Source organism: Thamnophis elegans, chromosome Z (genome assembly GCF_009769535.1).
Source record: "Thamnophis elegans isolate rThaEle1 chromosome Z, rThaEle1.pri, whole genome shotgun sequence".
Classification (NCBI taxonomy): domain Eukaryota; kingdom Metazoa; phylum Chordata; class Lepidosauria; order Squamata; family Colubridae; genus Thamnophis; species Thamnophis elegans.
In genome coordinates, this window is record NC_045558.1 from 22788853 (window position 1) to 22812785 (window position 23933).

At 39.9% G+C, this 23933-nt stretch overlaps 1 protein-coding gene across 1 annotated transcript in view; it reads right to left on the minus strand.

Annotated features, from left to right (window-relative positions):
* MYO3A (myosin IIIA) overlaps window positions 1-23933 on the minus strand; it is a 137728-nt gene that overhangs the window by 31786 nt on the left and 82009 nt on the right. The window contains exons 19-28 of the mRNA XM_032235048.1: window positions 23206-23279; window positions 22478-22594; window positions 17520-17725; window positions 16147-16258; window positions 15373-15535; window positions 12769-12855; window positions 9621-9716; window positions 9419-9452; window positions 8191-8551; window positions 6532-6667 (exon numbers count right to left, since the gene is read on the minus strand). Coding sequence (XP_032090939.1) covers window positions 6532-6667; window positions 8191-8551; window positions 9419-9452; window positions 9621-9716; window positions 12769-12855; window positions 15373-15535; window positions 16147-16258; window positions 17520-17725; window positions 22478-22594; window positions 23206-23279 — 1386 coding nt within the window. The remainder of the gene's footprint in view (window positions 1-6531; window positions 6668-8190; window positions 8552-9418; window positions 9453-9620; window positions 9717-12768; window positions 12856-15372; window positions 15536-16146; window positions 16259-17519; window positions 17726-22477; window positions 22595-23205; window positions 23280-23933) is intronic.

The window sequence follows — 23933 nt, forward strand, 5'->3', positions numbered from 1 at the left end:
GAAAAAAAAATTAACTACTACTCATAAAAAAACCTTAAGTTCCTAGATAACACTCCTGATTTGAATTATCTTCAAGGGCAAGCCATATACCAGTGATGGGCAACCTTTTTGGCGTGGTGTGTCAAAAATCGGCAAAAAATTGAGCATAACTCGCGTTGTGTGTCACTTCGACAAAAACATAATTTTGCGCAATTTATAGTTTAAACTACAAAAATGTATAATTGCAATATATAATTGTATTTAATAAACCAAAAACAAATTATTTAACATACCTGCTTAGTAACTTCTTTCATCCTCACTTTTTTCCAAGAGCTGGGAATGATTAGTTTCAAAATGTCTATTTATATTCCACGTTCTGCTTACTACCGTTTCAGTACATAGAACGCAAAATGATCTGCCATTTTTTTCTATAATGCCATACATCTCGCTCCATGTCTCTTGAAAGGGTCGGCCACTGCCACTACCACTCCCTTTACTTAACCTTTGTTTTTTATTTTTTGGGTGCTCCATCAGTGGGCCAGTGACAGCAGATAGAATTATAGATAGCCAATTAGGGGTTAACTAGCCTAACAAGCTAACACAACCTCCCCCTCACTTATCTCAGTTATTGTGGGCAATTACAAGTCCATGGCACCCCAATAGTTGCTGCTAATGGCGCTCACAGTTCCCGTTGGCACTCCGCTGTTCCCTGCTGTGGTGCGGTCGTAACCGACAGTCCCAGGAGTAGACTCTCTGTGCCGGCCTGACTGGAGAGAGGCGCGCACTGTTCCCGCGCTCCTCTCCTGCGGGTCCTCCCTCGCCGCGCTGATGACGTGTGTGCGCACGGCACGCACACCTTACCAGCAGCCCCTGCGCTCAGAAAGGGGCGGGGGCGATACAGTAAGTGAGTGTGGGTGGGGGAGATCACATGTCCCGCCCCCCCCATTCCTCCAGCACAGATTCTTTCATCCTCAGCAGCCGTGCAGGAGCTGAGGATGAATCGCATGAAATCCTGTGCGTGTCACCCCAAATGGCTACGCGTGTCAGCACTGACACGCGTGTTATACGTTCGCCATCACTGCCATATACGATACATGACAGGAAGCCAAATCAAAATACCAGCACAGAGAATAGTCTTTAGAATAGGTGTAGATGATTACAACTAAAACCAGAAGAGGGAGGGAGAAGGGTCTCCTACCCACTGAGAACAATTAAACATTGGAAATTAATCTTATCTAACCTCAAACCTGCATTTATCCCAGAAGTAGAATTCAACCTAGAAGAGATTCTGCATAGAGATCATCACTTCATAAGGCCTCAACCTTTCCCAATAAAAGTTGCACATTTTATTAATTACAATAAAATTAACTTCACAGTAAAAAGAACTAGCAATATGGAGAACCCAAATCCTTCAATATATTTTAGGATGACAGATACAGTAAGACAAATAGTATACAGAATTATACTATTAATTTTCCTTGCTACATTTCCAAACAGATAAAATCAACCGCCAGTGCGAGAAATAATCAGATTAATTCACTGCTCCAATAAAAATGTCTAATATTTTATAAAACTATTAAACCAAATCTCCTTTGGAAATATAAATTATTTTTGAAGGGTTATAGTTTAAGAAAAGAAACATTGCTAAGACTGTGACTTTTTAGCTATAGTAGATAAAAATCTTTCTAGAAGTTTTTTTTTAAAAAAGGTTTTTTTTTTCATTTTTATCAGATCTTCAATCACATTGTTATCCAGACATGATTAAGTCCTTTACAAGCACAAAGAAAATTAAAAGTAATATAAAAGAAGGTTTAAAACAATGAAACAATAATGATTATTTTTTAAAAAGAGAATTTCAGAAGAGCTTGGATGCGTGGCACGACAAAACCGCGCTGGTCAAAATCGCGGCAATAAAATCGCGGTGCTAAAGCCGCGACGCCATCACCACTGCGACAACAGTGCGGCAACAGAAGGGCGCTTTAAAATGGCGCCGTGGCAGAAAGCCGACTTCAATTAAGGTAAGCGTTAGGATTAGGTTTAGGGGTTTGTTTTAGGATTTGGTTTAGGGTTAGGTTTAGCATTAGGGTTAGATTTAGGGTTAGGTTTAGGGCTAGGTTTAGGGTACTGAGTGCTTGGAAATGCGCGAATTTGCCCTCCGCGATTATGTCATCATGGTAGGGTCGCGTTTTAGAACTTAGAACGGAGCGAATTAGTCTTTGCGCTTATGTCTCCGCGGATAAGGGCTTCGCGGATTTGTGGTGGAACCGCTTGGATGCACATTGAAAAAGCTAATTGTTCACTAGTACATTTATTCTATGGAAAGTAAATTGCCAGACCGGGGGGCGGAGCCTGTTGCCGAGGAGAGCTCAACCGAGCTCCTCTCAGAGATCTGGTCTGTACATCTAATTAAGATCATAGATATCACCCCTTTTTGGCTAAGAAAGGGGCAGGAAGTAGCTCTGTGTGCTAGGGTCTATTCGTAATTCACAGCCTTTCTCCTTTTTTTTGGCTGTGGACAGAGATTAGATCCAGCGTGAGCGGAGCTTTTATCTCCAGCCAGTTCTTCTCAGCTACCTTTTTTTGCAGCCCCAGACAGGCGACCCCCCCCCCCAGGACAAAGCAAAGTTGTTTGAAGCTAGGATTAATACGGGCGGGTCCCACTCCTGTGAGATTTATGCTTTTATTACTATCTTAAATACCAGCACCATTCGTCTTAGAGGCTTCTTTGTTTAAATGGACTTCAAAATGGCGATTTCTCTCCGTTGGTGACTGATAGGGGATGTACGTAGCCGGTTTTACCTTCCTGCAGACCGCTCCTTAACAAAATAATTTTGTTTTTGTGTTTTTTTTGGAAACAGAGGGGAGCGAAAGCGCTGTTTATTTGTTGATTTATAATGGCACCCAGGTCAAAATCGAAGCGTCTCTCTACAAATGTGCCTAAAGAATCTGTGAAGGAATTTAAAGAATTTATACTGGAATCGCAGCCCTTGTCTCCTACGCCCTCTACTGGAGAATTCTTAACACAGGAATTTTTTTTTCAAATCTTTAATGATTTTAAACAAGAAATTAAGGAATTTGTATTCGAGCTATATGGTGATTTAAAGTCAAAAATCGACCAAATGAAGGCGAATACGTTTGCAGCCGTGTCTGCCCTGTCAGATTATACCGCTGAAATAGAGAATAAATTGGAAAGTTTGGAGGAGGCTAATTCTAATTTGACTACTAATATTCAAATTTTACAACAAAAAATTAGAGACACTCAGGAACAGCTCGTTATGATAAACTTTAATAAGAAGGCATTCGCAATAAGAGTCAGAGGATTTCGCGAAAAGGAGCGAGAGAATTTGAAACAGACCTTTGTTGAAGCCCTCAGCCATGCGGTGGGAAGCCCGGGACTTAACCTTGATTGGCAGATTCGGAAAATCTACCGCCAGAATTCGTTGGTAGCGGAACAGCGACAGCTCCCGAGGGACATAATTATATATTTCTCCACAAAAGAATCCAGAAACGCGATCGTGCAAAAATTTTACAATAATAGTTTGAGAATTGATGGCCAGAACTTGATTGTCTTCAAAGAAATACCTTTCCAGATGTTAAAGGCAAGAAGGGACTATACCTTCTTAACTAAAGAGCTTAGAAATCAACAGATTCAATATAGATGGGAGGCCCCAGCCGGCATTACGGTCACATTTGAGAATCAAAAACTTCGTCTTAATTCTGTTTCGGAGGCTCGAGATTTCTATTACAAGACTTTGAAGGCGGGACTTCCTGATTCACTTGGAAAAGAGGAGAGACAAGCCGAAGGAGAAGGCAAGCAACAGACCACATGGCTGCAAGATGGAGGGGGTAGCTCCCCCTCCCTCGGAGAAGCAGAAAAGCGGAGTTTGAGGATTTAGACATTCTAAAATATTCACCAAAGTTGTGGATTGAATGGGGGTTTGCGACCTCTCTCCGGCAGAAAAAGGGGAACTTATTGGTGGGGTGATACTGAATGTATATATGTAAAATGCATGCAGAATGATTTATGCTGTTTAAATCTTGTTAGAAGGGAAAGTTTGAAGAGATTATTTTAAAATAGAAGGTAAACTGATTTTTGTTGAAACTAATTATTTTGAGCTAGGTTTTAAACTAATGCTTGCATAAATTTGATAGTGGCAAATATTAGAGAAGCAAGGGATGAGGGTAAAATGCATGCGGAATGATTTACGTATATTGGTGGGGTGATACTGAATGTATATATGTAAAATGAATGCAGAATGATTTATGTTGTTTAAATTCTGTTAGAAGGGAAAGCTGGATGAGATAATTTTAAAACGGAAGGTAAACTGATTTTTGTTGAAAGTATTATTTGAATATGTGGAATGATCTATGCCAGCTAATTTTTATTAGAAGGGAAAGCTTGGTGAAATTATTTTATAAATTTGGATAAATGTTTATCTGAATACAAGGTTAAGGAAGAGGAACGGGAGAGTCTACAGGAGGTTGGGGTAAATAACAAAGAAGCAAGAGACGAGAATAAAATATAGATAGAATGATTTACACTATTTAAGCATAGATAAAGATGGGGGGCTGATCTTAACACAAAGAGTTTCTTTTTTTTTCTTTTTTTCTTTGTTCTTTTCTTTCTTTTTTTTTGGTTTTTTTTCCTTTAATATATTATTTTTATTTTTAATCCATATGAATATAAGATACTTTAGATAGAAGGCAGTGCCAGGTGTGGGCCCTGGGAAGTCAGGAGGAGTAGGGATGGGGATTTTTGGGGGGTGGGTGGGTGGGTGTTAACATAGTCTCAATAAGAACAAGAATGCACTTATATACGGTTGTTCTTTTTTTTCTCCTTTTTTTTTTACTCTTTTCTTTCTTTAAAAATTTTTTTTCCCTTGGTTTATTTTACTTTTTATCAGATTATAATAAACAACACTTGAATAAAGGAATACACCAAGGAGGGAGGTAGAGGGAAAGAGGAGGGAGGAGTAAGGAAGGAGTAAGGGGAATGCAAGGAGGGTGTGTTGGGAGTAAGGGGAGAAGGAAGGTTTGAGGGGAAAGGGAAGTAGGAGGGGAGCGTTAGAGGGAGGAAAGGAAAGTTGGAGGGGGTAGATGGGGTGTATGGAGGATGGAAGTGTCAGGTGGGGTTGTGAATGATGAGTTGTGTTTTCTTTTTATTTTATTTTTTTTATTTTTTTTATTTTTTTTTTCTTATAGCAAATACTCTGTATATTAGTGATTGTAAAATGGAATGTGAAAATGAATAAAATATATTTAAAAAAAAAAAAAAAAAAGAAAGTAAATTGCCCAGGAGTTCAATCAAAACATTTCTGGGGTCACTGACAGTTGTTATAATATTTACAAGTGTATTTTAAAATAATACATTTCAGCAGAAGTTTATCATTTGATAATATACTGTAGTTAATTTTGGCGTATGTTATTGACTTTGAAAACATCTATCCTGTGGTGCATGTCCATTCTAGGGGCAAATTGAAATCTGTAATGTACTTAGATGGATCTCAAGCTGGACAAGTGATTAGCTTAGTTGACTTTGGATTCTTATAGCTCATGAATTTTACCATTCAGAATGATATCAATGCAAGTAATCTCTGACTTACTATCATTTGTTTAGTGATTATATAAAGTTATAGTGCAGTGATGATGAATCTTCTTGGCACACGGTGCCCAAACCAGAACACGTGTGCATACACATGCATGTGTGTGCGTGCGTGTGCTGGAGTATCAGATACTCAAAGACTAGTTGGCTGCCACGCACATTCCTGTTTTTTAGCCATTTTTGGCCATTTTTTGGCTGTTTTCAGGCTATTTTGGGGGCGTTTTCAGGCCATTTCTCGGGCTATTTTTGGTCCAAAAATGACTAGAAAATGACTTGTAAACAGCCCCAAAAACAGCCTGTAAATGTCCAGAAAATGGCCTGAAAAATGGCCTGAAAAACATTTTCCAGCACTCTGGTGCCCACGAAGACCAGCTGGCTGGCGCGCATGTATGCACCGGAAACCAAAAGAGCAGCTGAACGGTGCATGTGTCCACAGGGATGACTCTGGATGCCACCTGTGGCACCTGTGCCATAGGTTCACCATCATGGTTACGTGGCACTGAAAAAATATGACTGATTTTCACACTTACCGTCACACCAATCCCCTGGTTCCATAATCCAGATTTGAACCCTTGGCAACAGATCATACAAAGTTGCCATGTCCCAGGGTCATTGGTTCGCCTTTTGAGATCTTTTGACAAGCAAAGTCAATAGGGAAGCCTGATTCACTTAACAGCCATGTTACTAATTTAACAACTGTAGTGGTTCACTAAACAACTGGGGTAAGAAAGGTCATAAAATGAGGAAAAATTCACTTAACAATTCTCTTGCTTAGCAATGGAAATCTGGGGTTCAATTGTGGGTATAAGTCAAGGACTACCTGTATAAATTGGTGATCCTACCTTGGTCTCTTGAAGATTAGTGTTTCATGAGCAAATAATAGTTTTATGAGGATAACAGTTGTGACAGCAGATGAAATTAATCTGTTTAATAAAGAGATTAGTTGTTACCAGACTGGTACACGTATGAAGAAAGGTGACTGCCAGGATGGTAGTTTGTGGGGAGTTTCATATTCAGCTGATGGGATAAAAGTATGTCGTTCAGTTTCTTCTCCAGTGACAGATAGTTCTCCGATAATTTTGATATCTAGGTGAGAAACACACACAAACATATATAAAATCAAAGGATACACCCAAAGGGAAATCAAAGAAGGGAAATCATTCTGAGAAAGAGGATGAACCATTACTTGAAATCTGGTCCTTCTATTATGGATACTTTTCTTACATTAAACTATTACACTATTCGAAATCAAAATGTTGATCATTTTTTTCAGTATTTTATTTCAATGGGTTCTGTTTTAATGTGGACTGAATTAACTGCTTTATAGGAGAGAGGAGGGGGAGGGAGAGAAGGAGGAGAGAGAGGTGGAGGAAACATGTCTTTCCTATCTGCCGAGGTGGCACAGTAGTTACAGTGCAGTACTACAGGCTTCTTACAATAATACAATACAATAGGAGAGTTGGAAGGGACCTTGGAGGTCTTCTAGTCCAACCCCCTGCCTAGGCAGGAAACCCTATACCGTTTCAGACAGATGGCTATCCAACATCTTCTTAAAGACTTCCAGTGTTGTGGCATTCACAACTTCTGGAGGCAAGCTGTTCCACTGATTAATTGTTCTAACTGTCAGGAAATTTCTCCTCAGTTCTAAGATGCTTCTCTCCTTGATTAGTTTCCACCCATTGCTTCTTGTTTTCCCTTCAGGTACCTTGGAAAATAGTTTGACTCCCTCTTCTTTGTGGCAACCCCTGAGATATTGGAACACTGCTATCATGTCTCCCCTAGTCCTTCTTTTCATTAAACTAGACATACCCAATTCCTGCAACCGTTCTTTATTTGTTTTCGTCTCCAATCCCCTAATCATCTTTGTTGCTCTTCTCTGCACTCTTTCTCCAAGATCCCTTTCATAGTAACTACTGTTGAGCAAGGTACCACCTATAATGTACCTGTTCATTTCATTTTTCTTGCCTAAATGTAGAACCTTACTCTTTTCACCATTGAATTTCATTTTATTAGATAGTGCCCAATGTTCAAGTTTGTCAAGATCCTTCTGTATCTTTAGCCTATCTTCTGGAGTGTTGGCTATTCCTGTCAGCTTGGTGTCATCTGCAAATTTGATGAGTTCCCCATTTAATCCCTTATCCAAATAATTGATGAACATGTTGAAGAGTTTTGGGCCCAAAACAGAGCCCTGGGGTACTCCACTGCATACTTCCCTCCATGTAGATGCAGTTCCATTGATGACTACATGTTGAGTGGGGTTGGTCAGCCAGTTACAAATCCATCTGGTGGTGATGCTGTCTAACCCACATTCTTCTATTTTATCTAGTAGTAGGTTATGGTCTACCTTATCAAATGCCTTACAGAAGTCCAAGTAAACTATATCGACGGCATTCCTCTGGTCCACTAATTTTGTCACATTATCAAAGAATGCAATAAGATTAGTCTGGCATGATCTGTTTTTGACAAACCCATGTTGGCTATTGCTTAATCGGTCTTTCCTCATCTTGGGTCCTTCAAATACTTTGGACTAGAATTCTGATCATCCCCAGAAAGTATAATGGGTGCTTCGGCCCAACACACATAGAGAAAGGTTATTCTAAAATGCTTACCTGCTTGGAGAAAACAGCCAAGTTAGATTTTTCCACTTCTGGGCCACCTTTTAAAGCTAGGTCATCAGACTCACTGTCACCTTGATTTTCAAAACGTAACTTCTTTTTCTTTCTGAGCTGATCTCTTACTCGGTACCCTCGATAAATACTCTGAATAATTAGTGCTGCCTTCGCTTTGTCTTCAGTGGTTTGTTGGCCGGCTTCAATAGGTTTCTGAGCGGTTCGTACAGATCCTCCCTGACTTTCTTGAGGAAAAACACGAGGAGTTTGCTGGCTTGGATTTTGGTCTTCTTTAGGAAGATTTTCTTTTTTCCCTGGGCTTGTTGCCATTTTGGCTTGCTTATTCTTGAGAAGTGATTCCCTGAAACAGATGTAATATATTTAGCAATGATTACAGGAGACAGTAACCTTACAAGACCACTCGGCCCTAGTTTATGCACTAAACTGTCAATACAGTACTTTTTTTTTTCCAAAATGAAAAGGAAGTGAAACATTTCTTTGGAATGATGTTTTTTTATGTATGCAGCACATAAGTTTATTTTGCAAAATAAAGGTATATACTGTAATGTTAAATAATAGGATTTATGGTCACTAGGAGGCAGCTACTGAAGATAGCACTTTTCTGTATATTATGCTATTAAAAGTACAATGGGAAACAAAATGATGCTTTTACTTTTATCACCTCTCACTCACTATCAGATCATCCAGTAACAAATTCCTGTCCAGTGAAATGACCTTCCATATCTACTGCAGAGAAAGAAGAAATGGACTTGGAGGGGCCATTTGAGTCCACTCCAATACTAGCTCTTCGGCCCAATTGCACAAAGGCCTCATTTGAGTGGAAATTTGTGATTCTAGGCCACCAATATCTGTGTTGCCCAGGAAGAGGAGAATGAGATAATTTTTAAATTAAGAAGAGCTCCACTGGACCAGACCAAGGGTGGTCCAATTCAGTGCAGTATCACTTGGTAATGAACGGCATTCTGCCACTAATGCATCTGTTTTAGTAATTTGCACTCCAGATTGAGTACCAGGTAAAAAGGCTATTCAGTATTATTTTCTTTCTTGTATTTTTTTAAGTATGCTATATTTTCAGCATCTCTAGTTTATCCAAGAGTGATTTAAAATTGCATTTGCTTCCATTCCAAGCAGAATGGAAATTCCACATCTCATTTAATGAATAAAATGTTAAGAATACAGGTTGAAGGTTTCTTCTTTTCCTTATAACGTAGTTTTAGAACATGCACCTTTCCTAAGTTTCTCTTTTGAAAACAAAGCAAGACTTAGTATGAGGAAATCTCCCTTTGAGAAATACTGCATGGCATGGTGCTGCTTGAAATGAAACAGAATATTGTGTTTTATTGCAGAAGAGTTGGTATTTATCAGAGTAATCATAAGTAAAATAAAATACTACCTTCTTTTTTTGAGACTTGTTCTCTCCCTGTATCCTCTGAAGTAAGACTGAATTATTATTGCAGCGTTGTTTATTTCTTTAGCTCCCTTTTGGCTTGAGAATCTTCTTGTAACTAATATAAATCACAGTAAGAATAAACCCTTAATTTATTGTGGTAAATCAGCATATTTAAACTAACTCTTCCTTAATCTGGCATTTTTCAGATTGGATTGGAGGACTGTTCTAATCAATTATCTTTCTCCCAAACGTAGCCTGCTGGGTCTATAGCTGTAGATGATAGGAATTGTTCTTTTCAGCTGCTGGAGAATGCCAGCTTGGGGAACACTGGATTATTCAATCAATACATTATGTGATATGATTTTCATGATCTCTATCCAAGACAATGAGAATTTCTTGTTTTTAGATACAGACTTATGTTATTAGACACTCACAAGTCTTCAGTATTAATTGGATTCAACTGAATTTAGAACAGAACAGAATAGAATAACAGAGTTGGAAGGGACCTTGGAGGTCTTCTAGTCCAGTGGTCCCCAACCTTTTTATCGCCGCGGACCAGTCAGCCTTTGATAATTTTACCGTGGCCCGCTGAGCGCGCGCAGGGGTGGGGGGGCGTTGTTCGCGACCCTGCGCCCCTGCGCCCCTGCCTGCCCACCTCCTCCGCCCACAGGGCTCCCGCGAAGTGGTTCTGGGCACTAGCCCAGAGGGCGGTCATTGGTCGCCGTCCTTCAGAGGTGCATGAGCCTGTTCAGGGTGTCCAAGTTCCGGCACGCCGAGGCCAAAGTGGCCCGCAAGGAGGTGGGTGGGCGGGCGTGGTCGTCAGCCGTGCTTACCTCCGGATCATCTCCCCGGTGAACCGCCGCCCCCACCTGCCGGGACGAACGGCGGTTCCCTCCTCGCCCCCTCCCCACGGTGGGCTCCATGGGGAGGAAGGGAGCGGCTCTGCCCTCGGCCTCTCGGCGATCCCACTGAAGAGGAACGCCAGCGCTTCCGGAGGCCCGCCCGGCTGCCGGCTGAGCCGTGCTCGCGTGGGCGCCTCCTGAGACACGGTCAGGCCTCGCCCAGGGGAGCCGCGGCCGCCCTCCCAGCTACTTCTTGGCCACAGGGCAGCTCCGACAAGCCGAAGGGAAGTCGCCGGGACTGCATCGGGGAAGCCTCGCTCTGCAAATTAGCCGGTCGGGGGGCGAGCAAGGCGGCTTCCCCAAGAGCCCCTCGCTGCGATGAGGCTGGCTGGGCTGGGACCGTATGCCCGCTGCCAACTGGGCTGGGGCCGCTTGGCAGGTGCCTTGTCGCTTTCGCTGCAGCCGGAAAGCAGAGCTGCCGGGGTTCGCAGGCCATGCAGCAGCGGGGGATGCGCCGAGCATCGCATGTGGCGAAGCCGGAGCCCTGGCTAGGGAGGGCGGGTTAGCCCTCCTCTCGGTGCCGGAAAAAGCTTCGAAGAGCCTCTTCAAGCGGAGCCGCCTTGGCCGCTGAAGCTTCCGGCTGCAGAGGAAGCGCCCGAAGGGCTGTTTCTGCGAGGCTCCCGTTCTCTGCGTTGAAGCCTGTTTTGTTCTCGGGGCTTCCGTTTCCCCGCAGCGGGGCCGCCTGGGACAGCGAACACCCGGCTTCCGCGGCCCGGTGCCAGGTACTCCACGGCCCGGCACCGGTCCGCGGACCGGGGGTTGGGGACCACTGTTCTAGTCCAATTGCCTACTTAGGCAGGAAGCCCTATTCCATTTCAGACAAATGGCTATCCAACATTTTCTTAAAAACTTCCAGTGTTGGAGCATTTACAATTTCTGGAGGCTAGTTGTTCCACTGATTAATTGTTCTAACTGTCAGGAAATTTCTCCATAGTTCCAAGTTGCTTCTTTCCTTGATTAGTTTCCACCCATTGCTTCTTGTCCTGCCCTAAGGTGCTTTGGTACTTGACTCCCTCTTCTCCATGGCAACCTCTGAGATATTAGAACACTGCTATCATGTCTCCCCTAGTCCTTCTTTTAATTAAACTAGACATACTCCGTTCCTGCAACCATGCCTCATATGTTTTAGTCTCCAGCCCCTTAATCATCTTTGTTGCTCTTCTCTATACACTTTCTAGAGTCTCAACATCTTTTTTACATCGTGGTGACCAAAATTGGATGCAGTATTCCAAGTGTGGCCTTACCAAGGCAATATAAAATATTAACACTTCACGTGATCTTGATTCTATCTCTCTGTTTATGCAGCCTAGAACTGTGTTGGCTTCTTTGGCAGCTTCTGCACACTGCTGGCTCATATTTAAATGATTGTCCACCATGACTCCAAGATGCTATTGAGTGAGGTACCACATATACTGTACCTGTGTATTTGGTTTTTCTTGCCTAAATGTAGAATCTTACTTTCTTCACCATTGAATTTAATTTTGTTAGATAGTGTCCAATACCCAAGTCTGTCAAGATTCTTCTGTATCAATTTCATCACAATGCTTTGGTTGATAGATACTAAGCATCTTCCACCAAATTTCATGAAAGCAGGTTTGCTTAGGAATGCAAGATCATAAGTGACAGTTCCGCTGATGCCTTGCCTCTAATCTTTATAACCTAGCATTTATTTGCTTCAATCAGGCCATGCGCAGCTCCTGTTTCCTGATTTCCCTTGTTCAAACTTTTTTTGGGGGTTCCTAAAATCTCACCTCAATGCTCAGGTTTTACTGTTATTCTTTCTTCTTTGAAGTCACTAGGCTCTCAATTCTCATGGGATTTAACTCTTTTTGTCTACTTCCCCTATCTGGAAAGTTTTTTCCCCCTTTCCAGACCTCCTCCCCCCCCACAACCAAGGGTGGAACTATAACTTTTGATTCAATATTCTATTGCTCACTGCCATTGGCTGATAAGATTAGAAAAAGTTCCGGTTACTGCAATAATTCTGCTCAGGTAGGCTGCCTATTGCTTCAGCAGGAAGGTCTATGAAGAACTCCTATTTGACTTGCAACTTTAGAAAAAAATAGTTCAAGTCCTAGATTCTGATTTCTAGCTCTGATATCTGGCTTCACTCCTGTCTCCTGATTCTCAGCTACCACTTGTAGTCACTAGCTTAGGCTGAAACAAATTAGGCAGAAATAGAAGAAACAGTTTTTCCTTCTAATTCTGTTGACAGCTATGCATTCTGACTGTACAAACCTTGATGCTATAAGTGGAAAGTCTTACCTGACTGGAGCTTGATAATCCACATAGCTGTTCCATACACACTCTTTGCCTCTGCAAATGCTTTGCGGGTGATATATCCCCTGTAAGCTGAAGACAGAAAGTGAAAACCTCTAAAGCAAGCTGTTGTATTTTCCTACAGGATTAACTTACTTAGTCACATCTGCAAGGAGGAAGGGAGTGGATGAAAGATTATTCTTTGGGACAAACTTTATTGTCTTTGTGGCATACTTCAAGGTTTGAAAGCAGCCAATGAGGACTATAGGGATTGGACCACGTCATAAAATAGGTGGTCGTACACCCATGATGGCGAACCTATGGCATGCATGCCAGAGGTGGCATGCAGAGCCCTCTCTGTGGACATGCACACTGTCACAAGCTGCACTTCTGGTTTCTGGTGCCAGCTGATCTTCGCAGGTGCTGGAATGCTGGAAAACAGCCCCCAAAACAGCCTGAAAATGGCCTGAAAACAGCCCCCAAAATGACCAAGACCCGCTATAAAACAGGCATGAGTGCGCCAGCCAGCTGGTCTTCGGGTTTTTAGTCTCCAGCATGTATGTGCATTCCAGAAACCCAAAGACCAGCTGGCCAGCGCGTGCATATGCAACAGCCAGCTGATGTTTGTGTTTCTGGTGCTCCAGCACTCCGACGCGCCTGCGTGCATGCGCATGCACATCTGTTCCAGTTTGGGCACTTGGTGCCAAAAAGGTTCGCCATCACTATCCTACATAGATGCGGCCAATATAAACATTTTTTTAAAAAATTGGACTTCAAGGTGAGGCTCTATCTTTGAATTGTAAAACTGTGACACCTCCAATGGTTGAAAACAAGAAAACTGGCAGGAAAGCAAACAGGAGAAACAAGAAAAAATTAGTGCTCATGGACATTAAATACGTCTGAAATCATAGGTTGCTCACTCCTCTTTTAGGACATCGAATACAATGAAATTTTATGTAGATATCCAGGCTCATGACAAGAAAACACAAGTTTATTCGACATAAAGCTTTCATTTAGGAACAAGAATGCAACTTTCCTCTCAAAATGGAAAATTCACACTTTAAAGGAGATCAAATTGGAAATGGGTTTAGGGATCAAACTGACATTTAGGAAAAGCTTAAATCTCAAACAAGATGCTCTTATCTTTTCTGCTAAAGTCTTATAGTTGCTTACTCAACAACCAACTTAATTAATCCTTCTAATCTTAGATCTTTCAGGTTTTGTGTTTATTATTGTATTAAATATTTATTGTATTATCGTAATATTGTATTAAATATTGTAATACATATGTATGTATTTATTATTATTTATTATTGTTTATTTGACAACACTGTCAGAGAACTTCTCTATGCTCACAATATTAGACAATTTTCTGCTCGGAAATAAAGTGGATGAGTAGACAAGACTATCAGTTGTAATGAAAAGCCACCAATGCAAAAAGGAAGCTTTTAAAGAGGAAATGGTCAAGCTGGAAATGGATTCTGACACTAAGATGAGAAAAGACAGAAGAGAACAAAGCAAAAAAGGAGGGAAGCATTGGATTACATTACTGGCTCTTGGTATAATATTTTGGTGACTTGGAAATTTTTAAGGGGGTTGAGAGTATCTTCTCATATTCCCTTGTCCAATCAATCTCATTGGTAGGAATTACCAATTTCCCGGCAATCCCCCACTTTGGCTACAGGTTGATTTTCTTCAGATATTCTCCAAGTCACCAGTTCATGACTCTATAGAGAAAGGGAAGGGCAACCACAGAAGTCAAAATGTCATCAAAATAACAAAATTTGCACTATGACATCCCAATACAAGCTCTATTTCTTCCATACTTGTATGTGACATCATAATTCAAAAAAAAATTGGCAGCGTTTACTTTGTGATGCATGTACGTGATGCCCATCAAGGAGGGAAATCTTCATGTATGCAGACTTGAGTTTCTGTTGTGGCCCACCAGCAGAGCTGGGAGCAGAGTTGGACAGTGAGGAGGTTGGGGAGGAACATGGGCGAGTCCTGGAGGCTGGGGAAAGCTTGGACGAGGGCTCTGCATTGGAGGCAGAGGTAGAGTCAAGGCCATCTGGCTGTTCTCAGCTGCCTTTGGAGCTAGACAGCAGTGAGGCAGAGGAACAGCTGGAGCCAGTTCCCAGTGTGCGCATGCGCAGAGCTGCCAGAAGAAAAGAACAGCTAAGAAAGCAGGGTTGACTTGGGAGTAAGGCCACAGATGGGTGGTGAATGGCCCCTCCCATAAGAAATAAAAGAGGAGCAAAAAGGAGTGGGTTTTTGCAGAGGAAACAATTCGTTCATTTATTTGTTCATTTCAGGAGTGTGAAGATCTGTCCGTGAATCTCAGAGACTCCGTGCCAAGTATTTCCTTGCACAGCACTGCATTTGGAAAATGTTTACATGGCAGCTTTTCAAGCTAGATAAGTTCTGTGGTCATAACTTTACCTTTGAAATACTGTTTACCAGGCCTTTGCTGAATATGAATGAGATAAATTCACATTCATTTAATAAAAGGGGTTTTGTCAGGACCAGGAATTTGCTAAAAGTTTTATACTTGAGCATCTTATTCTATGCAAATACATGCATATGTGATGCTAAAAATATTTTTGTTACCTGATTGTATTTTAATTGCACTTGCTTGCCTTTTCTCCTTCAACCTTTTAAATCTGTTTGAACAAAGCCATCTTCTCACATAGATTTGAATCAAAACAATCCTATGAATTGTCTCCTTTCTCTTTATATTTAGTTGCTCTACGTGGTAGTATTTCAGAAACACCTGTTAAAAAAGAGGAGGATCATGATAGATTATAAAGAGGAGACCCATTTAATTCCATAGATAACATTTCCAATGATGATTGCTCTCTAGCTAAGAGGAAGCTACCAAATACCTGTCTTAAAAAAATCCCCCAGCAATGTTGGAAGTCAGGATGATTAGATATGAAAAATGTCCAGGGAACAGAAGTTCCAATTTTATGGTGGATAAAATATCAAATAACCTGTCAAATAGAGGCAATTCTGAATCTGGCATTGAATTCTAGATAAAACAATGTTACTTCTTAGATGATTGTTAATGGTGCATCATACAGAAACATTTTTTGCAATATATTCTAAATATCTATGAAACTGTATACAAAATAGCCGGAATCTAAAGTCACAAATATATTGGTTAATCATAACTATTAGGCCAAGTTCAAATTAATGAGTTCACTATATTCTTTTCATCAAATTATATTAAATAAGTTATTAAAAGAGAGAGGATAATTTTAAAAAACTGGTGGCATATGAGTGAGCCTCCATAACACTATATTCTTGATTATTCTACTTGTTTCAGCAGGAGCACTGCAGAAAATATTACAGGTGGATAGTGGCAAAGCATGGAAATAGTACCTTTGTTTTCCCAACCATCCATTTATTCAACTTGGCTTTTTCCAAGATGGCAGTACAAGTTGCAGAATTTATAGGAAGTTCGTTGCTGGAATTGTAACAAAGGAAATAGTATCTACAAGAGAAAGAAAGAGTCCAGGAAAGAAGGAAAGAAAAAGAGTGAGAGGAAATATGTGAACTATTTAATAATGCATTTATTGGAGATATTGTATTTGGTTCTTATTAGATAAGCTGTAAACAGACTAGCTCATTTTTCAGAGAAGAAAATGCATGATGCTCCAGCTACCTTCTCAAGAAGGCCACTGTATTTTTTTCCTGCCTATGTTGTCTTGTCAGCTTTTATTGGTATAACATGAGTGACAACATACTGAGTTTGTACAACTCTTTAAAGGATTGAATATTATAGCACTTTTTCATTTGTCTGTCTATCCACTTCCCCATCACCCACCTAACTAAATTACCATAAATTACCACAGTCTAGTTCAACTCCATTTATCTGCAGGATGGCCACTCCCCACTAGAGGGGCCCAATTACTTTGATCATGATGGGAGAAGCAACTGGTTGTTGTCCTGGAAATTTGGGCACCAATGTCAACTAGTGTTTTCTTCTTTCCTCAGGAATGGTCTCTAGTTGGAGACTCCAGATAGCTTTGGGAAGATCTGATTCCAGATATTCTTTTGAGATTTTTAAATTTGTATTTCTAAGGCATTTTTGGTTTGCATTGATTATGTTTGATGTGAAAACTAGTTTGGTTAAGTGGATAAGGTATCAGGTCAGAAACCTGGGGACTGTGAGTTCTAGTCCTGCTTTAGGCATGATAGCTTGTTGGGTGATGTTGGCCCAATCATTTTCTCTTAGCCCATGATGTCCATTTCAGGTGACAAGCCACCTCTGGTGAAAAGTCCTGTTTCAACCAATGGAACAATAATTGGTTGATCTGCAAAAAAGCACACCCTGCATTTGCAGGAAAACACTAGGAGAAAAAATGGTTTATTATTTTGATCCAGCTATGGTCTTTTTTGATAGTTGTGGCAGGTTGTAAATCTGTAAGTAAATAATTCTGAGGATTTATTTATACAAATCAAAAGTCCAATTGTAATATTTCAAGTTTAGTTTTACATACTTGCTGTTCCTTCTTTGTCTGACCTTTCCAAGTGAAAAAAAAATCAGAGATCCTTCTTACTTTAAAGAGGCTGGTGATTGTATGTATGTATTTAATTAATTAATTTGCCACGTTTATTTGCTTATTTTATATGCCTCCTCTCTTACCTTTAAGGCGACACTAGCGTTCTTTTGGCAGAAACTCAAGCAGATAGAAAAAACGACAGCACAAAAGGAAGGAGGAGCAGAGGATCTTGTTTTACAAAGGACTTACCGCTTTATGAAGTTTGCAAAAAGAATACGATGAGAATATCCCTGTTGCCGAATCCGAGCTGTTTCCAAAATTCCAGTGTATCGCAACTGAATCAATACTTTTTCTTTGTCATATTTGTTTGCCTGACGATAGTTGTTTGGTTTAATACACCGAACAAAATGGGGCTGGCCAACCGCCAGTTTGTACAACAAATCCATCAATGAGTTCTGAATGGAAACGATGAAAACAAAAGATTTGGGATTCTTTTATAGAATCTTAATTGCAAAAACTGATAAAGCTTCTGTCGGCAACATTTGAAATGTGCTTAAAGAATAACTACAGGTGATCATAAGTAAGCAATGAATTAGCTGCAATAACTGAAAGAGCAGCTATAAATAATCTCTTGTTCTCACCAATATTTTAAACAATTCAAAACTGAGTGAAGAAAATGTCAGGAAGAAGTAAATGTTTGGGGCTGGTGAACATATCTAGAACTACCATCAAGCCACCACTAATAAAACGCCAGATGACCTCAGAGCAAATAACTACGATTGATTTCCACCGTAACCTTTAGTCTTGGAAGATTTCTACCATCCCATCTGCTCTGAGATACCCTTTTGTATGGCTGCCTAGGAACCTTATAAGAGGGAGAGTCAAGATGGTCACACTAGCAGTTCTGATATTAGCTCCTTATTTCAGAATGAAGTTGAGAGAAATACATGTAAATACAGATAGTCCTCGGCAGTTCATTTAGTGGCCGTTCAAAGTTTCAACAGCACTGAAAAAAACAATTTATGACTGTTTTTCACACTTATGACCATTGCAGCAGCCCCATGGCCAAAATTCAGTTGCTTGGCAAGTGGTACATATTTATGATGGTTGCAGGGTCTTTTGTGACTTTCTGACAAGCCAAGTCAATGGGAAATCCGGATTCACTTAATAACTATGTCAATAGCTTAACACTTAACAACCACGTTACTAACTTAACAAATGCAACCATTGACTTAACAATTGTGGCAAGAAAAGTCGTAAAATGGGGCAAATTCACTTTAAAAATGTTTCACAGCAACATACATTTTGGGCTCAATTCTGGTCGTAAGTCGAGAACTACCTGCAAAAATAATGGTAGAGTGCTTTGCTTTAAGATACACTATTTTACAACCTCACTTAAAAAAATTAAAATAATATTTTAATGTCAGGTGGAATATGGAGTCGGCAAGCATCAAGAATAGTATATCAACTGTGAAGCTGGCCTGATATAAGCCATTTTGAAATGTGCCCACACTGGAGTTGAGGGATAGGGAGAGGGGGGAATAGAAATAGTTGGAATTTTGTAGCCAAAACAAAATACTTTCTCCTGGGAACCAAGGACTTTCCCACAGTTGGCCAGAGAGAGAGAGAGAGAGAGGAGGAGTGAAGTTACCAGGCAACTAGACCATGTGACTGTTAGTTTGGGAAAGGGGAAAATTTTTACTTTTAATTAGGTGAAAACTGCGGGAACTTTCAGAGTCGGTTTTCATCAGGTTGTGCCAATATGATATTTCCAAAACAACTATTTTTTGAGGAAACTACCTGTCTTGAAGTTTTGTTTGCTATGAAAGTGTTACTTGGAATGCTGATATTGTGCCTGTAAACACAGCCTACCCAGTGATGGCTAACCTTTTTCTAAAGGTGTGCCAAAACTGTGTGTGCGTGTGCTATTGTGCATGCCCACTCACCTGCGCATGCATGAGAGAACTCTCCCACCTGCGCATGTGTGAGTGACCCCCTTCCACTGCACATGCCCAAGTGACCCCCACGTTGGGGGGAATTTTCCAGAGGCTTTTCTGAAGCCTGGGAGGGTGAAAATGGCCTCCCCCGGCCCTCTGGAAGGCCAAAAATCAGCTGGCTTGCGTGCCAGAGCTGAGTTGAGCGCTGCTGAGGGCTGCTGTGTTGGCAAATATGGCTCTGCGTGCCACCTATGGCATGCGTGCCATAAGTTTGCCATCACGGGCCTAATCCAAGACTGCTTATCACTGCTCTCAGCTTGATCAGTCAGCTGCCACAAAACAGCAGGAGAACAAAGCTGGCAAAACATTAAGCGATTTCATCCTATATACTGAATGAAGCACCATTTCAAAAATAAAATTAGGCCTACATCAACGTGTCGAACTTGTACATGACTTAAAACAATTAACCCACCTGGGAATGAGATGGATGACTCACCTTTGCTTTGAATGACAAGAGATTATTTCTTTATGTCAAGTGTAAACTTTCATTACGGGACCTAACTGAACTTTATAATCCTAGGCTCTTTAGGCAAAGTTTACTTAAAGGGAAACATAGAGGCTGAATGTGCGTAATGGACAAAACACAGAGGAGAAAGGAATTTTCAATTTGGTTGTCTATGAGCTCTTACCTATTCAGTACAATGCATTCATTGCTGAGACTTTTTGGTGCTTAAAACTGTATGTAGATCATAAAATTGTTTATCTTAACTTCTTGATTGCATACGCTTATGCTTACAGTCATGTAGATCATGGTGACCTCTGATGCTAAGCAAATTGGTTGTGTCTGATGTCTTAAGCTAATACATTGCATGTAGGGGCTCTAGCACACACACTCTTCCTATTATGTACTCCTAATGAGCAGAGAGAGATGTAATTGCCTCTTGGCAATTAATGGTGGTTGTGGCATAAAATGGTATTCAAACAGGGGTTCTACAATGGCTCAATGCAAATTCTTATTCAAAACAGAGAAGCTAATTGTGCAAGCACCAGGGTGCCTCAAAAGAAAATGGTAGCAACAATGTAATACTCTTGTAAGTGCATTATTCAAATGTAAATTTAAAAAGCATATTAATATGCTCCTTGAATGTATAATTACAATTTCAGTCAGCATCACAAACCAAGTGCTATAATTGACATAATAATCAAACCCAACCAGAGAGTGACAAAAATCTTTGGCAGGGACACATACAAGCAATATGATGAATATGAATATAATATGGAACATAACAAAATTATAGTGTATATTTTTCTCTGACTTAAGCCTATGAAGAGAAAGAGTCCTTTTAATTAAACGTGACCTGATGATTAAAGAACCCTATATTTTTCTTTGAAACAATATGGAAATTGTTTGGAAGTTATTTTGGAGGAATATTTGTTTGATTTCCAAATCTACACTATAGCCTTGGGATTTCCTAGGAATCTCCAATCCAAGTCCTACTCAGGTCCAATCCAATTTAACTTTTTGATTCTATGCTCATTTCTCAAGAATGCCTATAGGCTTTGGTGGGACACAGAAATATTTGAATATATTGATGGTTGGAATTTTATTTTGGAGCATGGCAATTAAAAGTATCTGAAAATAAAACAAATCAAGTGGGGAAGTGCACATGAACCTACCAGAAATTGTTAGTCACTTTGCAGTAGACTTATATACCGCTTCATAGGGCTTTCAGCCCTCTCTAAGCGGTTTACAGAGAGTCAGCATATTGCCCCCAACAATCCGGGTCCTCAGTTTACCCACCTCGGAAGGATGGAAGGCTGAGTCAACCCTGAGCCGGTGGGATTTGAACCGCTGAACTGCTGATCTAGCAGTAGCCTGCAGTGCTGCATTTAACCACTGCGCCACCTAGTCACTGACAGGTAAATGCTGGAATTTGTGAATACCAAAAGAAAAACACAACTAATGATGGCATCTCTTTAAAAAGTTTAAATGAAGATACAGAATCCAATGATGATAGCATATATTTGGAAAGATTCACATATCACAAATATTATTCTTTGAGTAATACCAAATTTAAATGAGAACCAATTGCTGCAGCCATCTCACTCAAGTATTTTCTTCCTAAAATTGCCTTGAGATAACTATGTAGTTAATAAGTTCATCTGCACCCTTAGGAAATATTTAGAAATTGTTTCAAGTAGCAGACTGGAACAGACAGTGAATTTTGGCCAAGTCTCATCCATTGTCTTCTGCAGGGGTACTTAGATCACTGTTTCCAGGTAACCTGACTTGAGCTAATGCCACAGTTTGCTCATAGGCTATTTATTCTAGGTAAAGGGAAAGGTTCCCCTCACACATACTGTATGTGCTAGTCGTTCCCGACTCTAGGGGGCAGTGCTCATCTCCATTTCAAAGCTGAAGAGCCAGCGCTGCCTGAAGATATCTCTGTGGTCATGTGGCTGGCATGAATAAATGCCGAAGGTGCATGGAACACTGTTATCTTCCCACCAAAGGTGGTCCCTATTTCTCTTCTTGCCTTTTTACATGCTTTCGAACTGCTAGGTTGGCAGAAGCTGGGACAAGTAACAGGAGCTCACTCCGTTACGCAGCACTAGGGATACGAACCAACGAAATGCCAACCTTTTTGGTTGACAAGCTCAGCTTTTTAGCCACTGAGCCATGGGATCCCTTTATTTACCCTTCCATTGTCAATAAGCTAGTTTGTTTGTGCATACATGTATCATGCCAATGATATTAGATGGACAGAATCTTCATAAAGAAAATTAGTGGATTTAATAGCTATTTCACTAATAATGAATTGAAGTATTTTCTCCCAGTCTTTATGCATTAAAATAATATTCTTTATACATTAAAATAATATTCTTTATGCATTAAAATAATATTCTTTATGCATTAAAATAATATTCTAAAACACTAATATTAAACGTTTCCTTGCCCTCTCCTGGATGTACTTTGCTCATTTCAAGGAGGTAGGGATAATGAGGTTTAGCTGGTATTGAGAGAGGAGACTAATACCAGAATATTCTAAGGCTGAAGGCAGATTGAGAAGTTTAAAATTTTTCCAAAAAAGTGAAAATATTAAAGAACTTCCAAATTGAGGCGGAAAAAACTAATAGGAATATCCATTGAGTTGTCAAGAGTCAAGACAGTGTAATGGGAGAATTGACTTTAATCATTTAATTAGAGAAAGTAGCATGGATAGTTGTATGAATAACATGCATTAAAATATAAAATAAGCAATCTCTTACTCGGAAGTAAGACGCAACTGTGTGTGTTTTGCTTGCTTCTCTTGGATGCATGGAACCTTCCTGCTGATTCTGTATAATCAAGAAAGAAAAATGATTGAATCTGCCCCACAAAATGATCTTTTAAAGAATTCAGTTAAAACCTACATGTATCCTTTCTAAGCTATAGGTGCTGTTATTTCAGAAACATAGAATACTTTATCATACTGTATATCTGCAAAAGCTGAACATTTTGATACAAATGTTTGTCACAAATGTGAAGAGAAACAGCACACCTATTGTTCTCTTATTTATTAAAACATCATCCATCTAACGATCATATTAATTACAATAGTAATAGTAGTATAGCTCTTTCAATAAAGTTGGATGCAATTCTATAATTAAAATTTTTGTGTTTTCTCTTTTTCAATACATTTGCTAGCAAGTTAGATTCTGTGAATTCAGTGACCCACACTCACCAGTAAAGGTATGTATGGATTAGCATTAAAGAAAATAACAATTGAGAATTAATTTAGTTTTCTCTCAACTCATAAAACTACACCAGAAAGGAGGGAGATGTTGGTTTTTCTGATACAGAACAAAAATGAATTGTACATTTCAAAATACCCTGCTAAACAAAAATAAAATAAAATACCCGAGTTGAGGAAAAAGACAACCCCCCCACCCCATAAGGATTAACAATTTATCTACTCTAAAATCTGATTTAGATAGCAATCCAGGGACTCCTTTACTTTTATTTGGTTGACTACATTCTGTGGTCTCCACTTCTCACAATTTATTGCATGCTTCCTCAGTGCCAAATTACCTGAGAGAGAATGAGAGAGAGAGAGAGAGAGAAAGACATCAGAAATTGGTAAAAAGGGTCACTTCCTGGATTAGTCAGGGAACAAACAAAATTGGCCATTATATTTGCACAAAAAAGTTCTTCATGAAAATATCTTTTTATTATTTAGTATTTGCCTCCCTCATGATTTTTTTTTTGGTTCATGGAATAGACCCCCCACCTGAAAGATGGAATTACCTGTTATCTTTCAAAAGAAGTTTTAGAAAATAGGGATATTGGTAAGAATAATTTCCAGACTTTTTGTTGTGCATACAGTACTTTCTGGGTCATTTTTAGATGACAAAAAGAACACAATGATGTGTCTTTACTGTTTTCTAGTCCATCTTTTGTCATTCTGATGCTTGTTTGAATTTTATTATAGGCTTTATATTACTTGGTTTTCAGGGTGCTGACTTCCAAAAAAATCTGCAGCTGGAAAGGTAACTAAACATTTCTCACAAATAAAAATAAAACCTTGTGAACAATGGAAGATATAAGCTGGCCTTCAAAATACATAAGTTGTCCAGACAGTCCTTATTTTTCTTTTACAAGAACACCCCCCCCCCAATGATTGGGAAAATTATGAGAAGATGGAACATGTATCTTTCATTTGTTCTTTTAATATTATTCTATAAG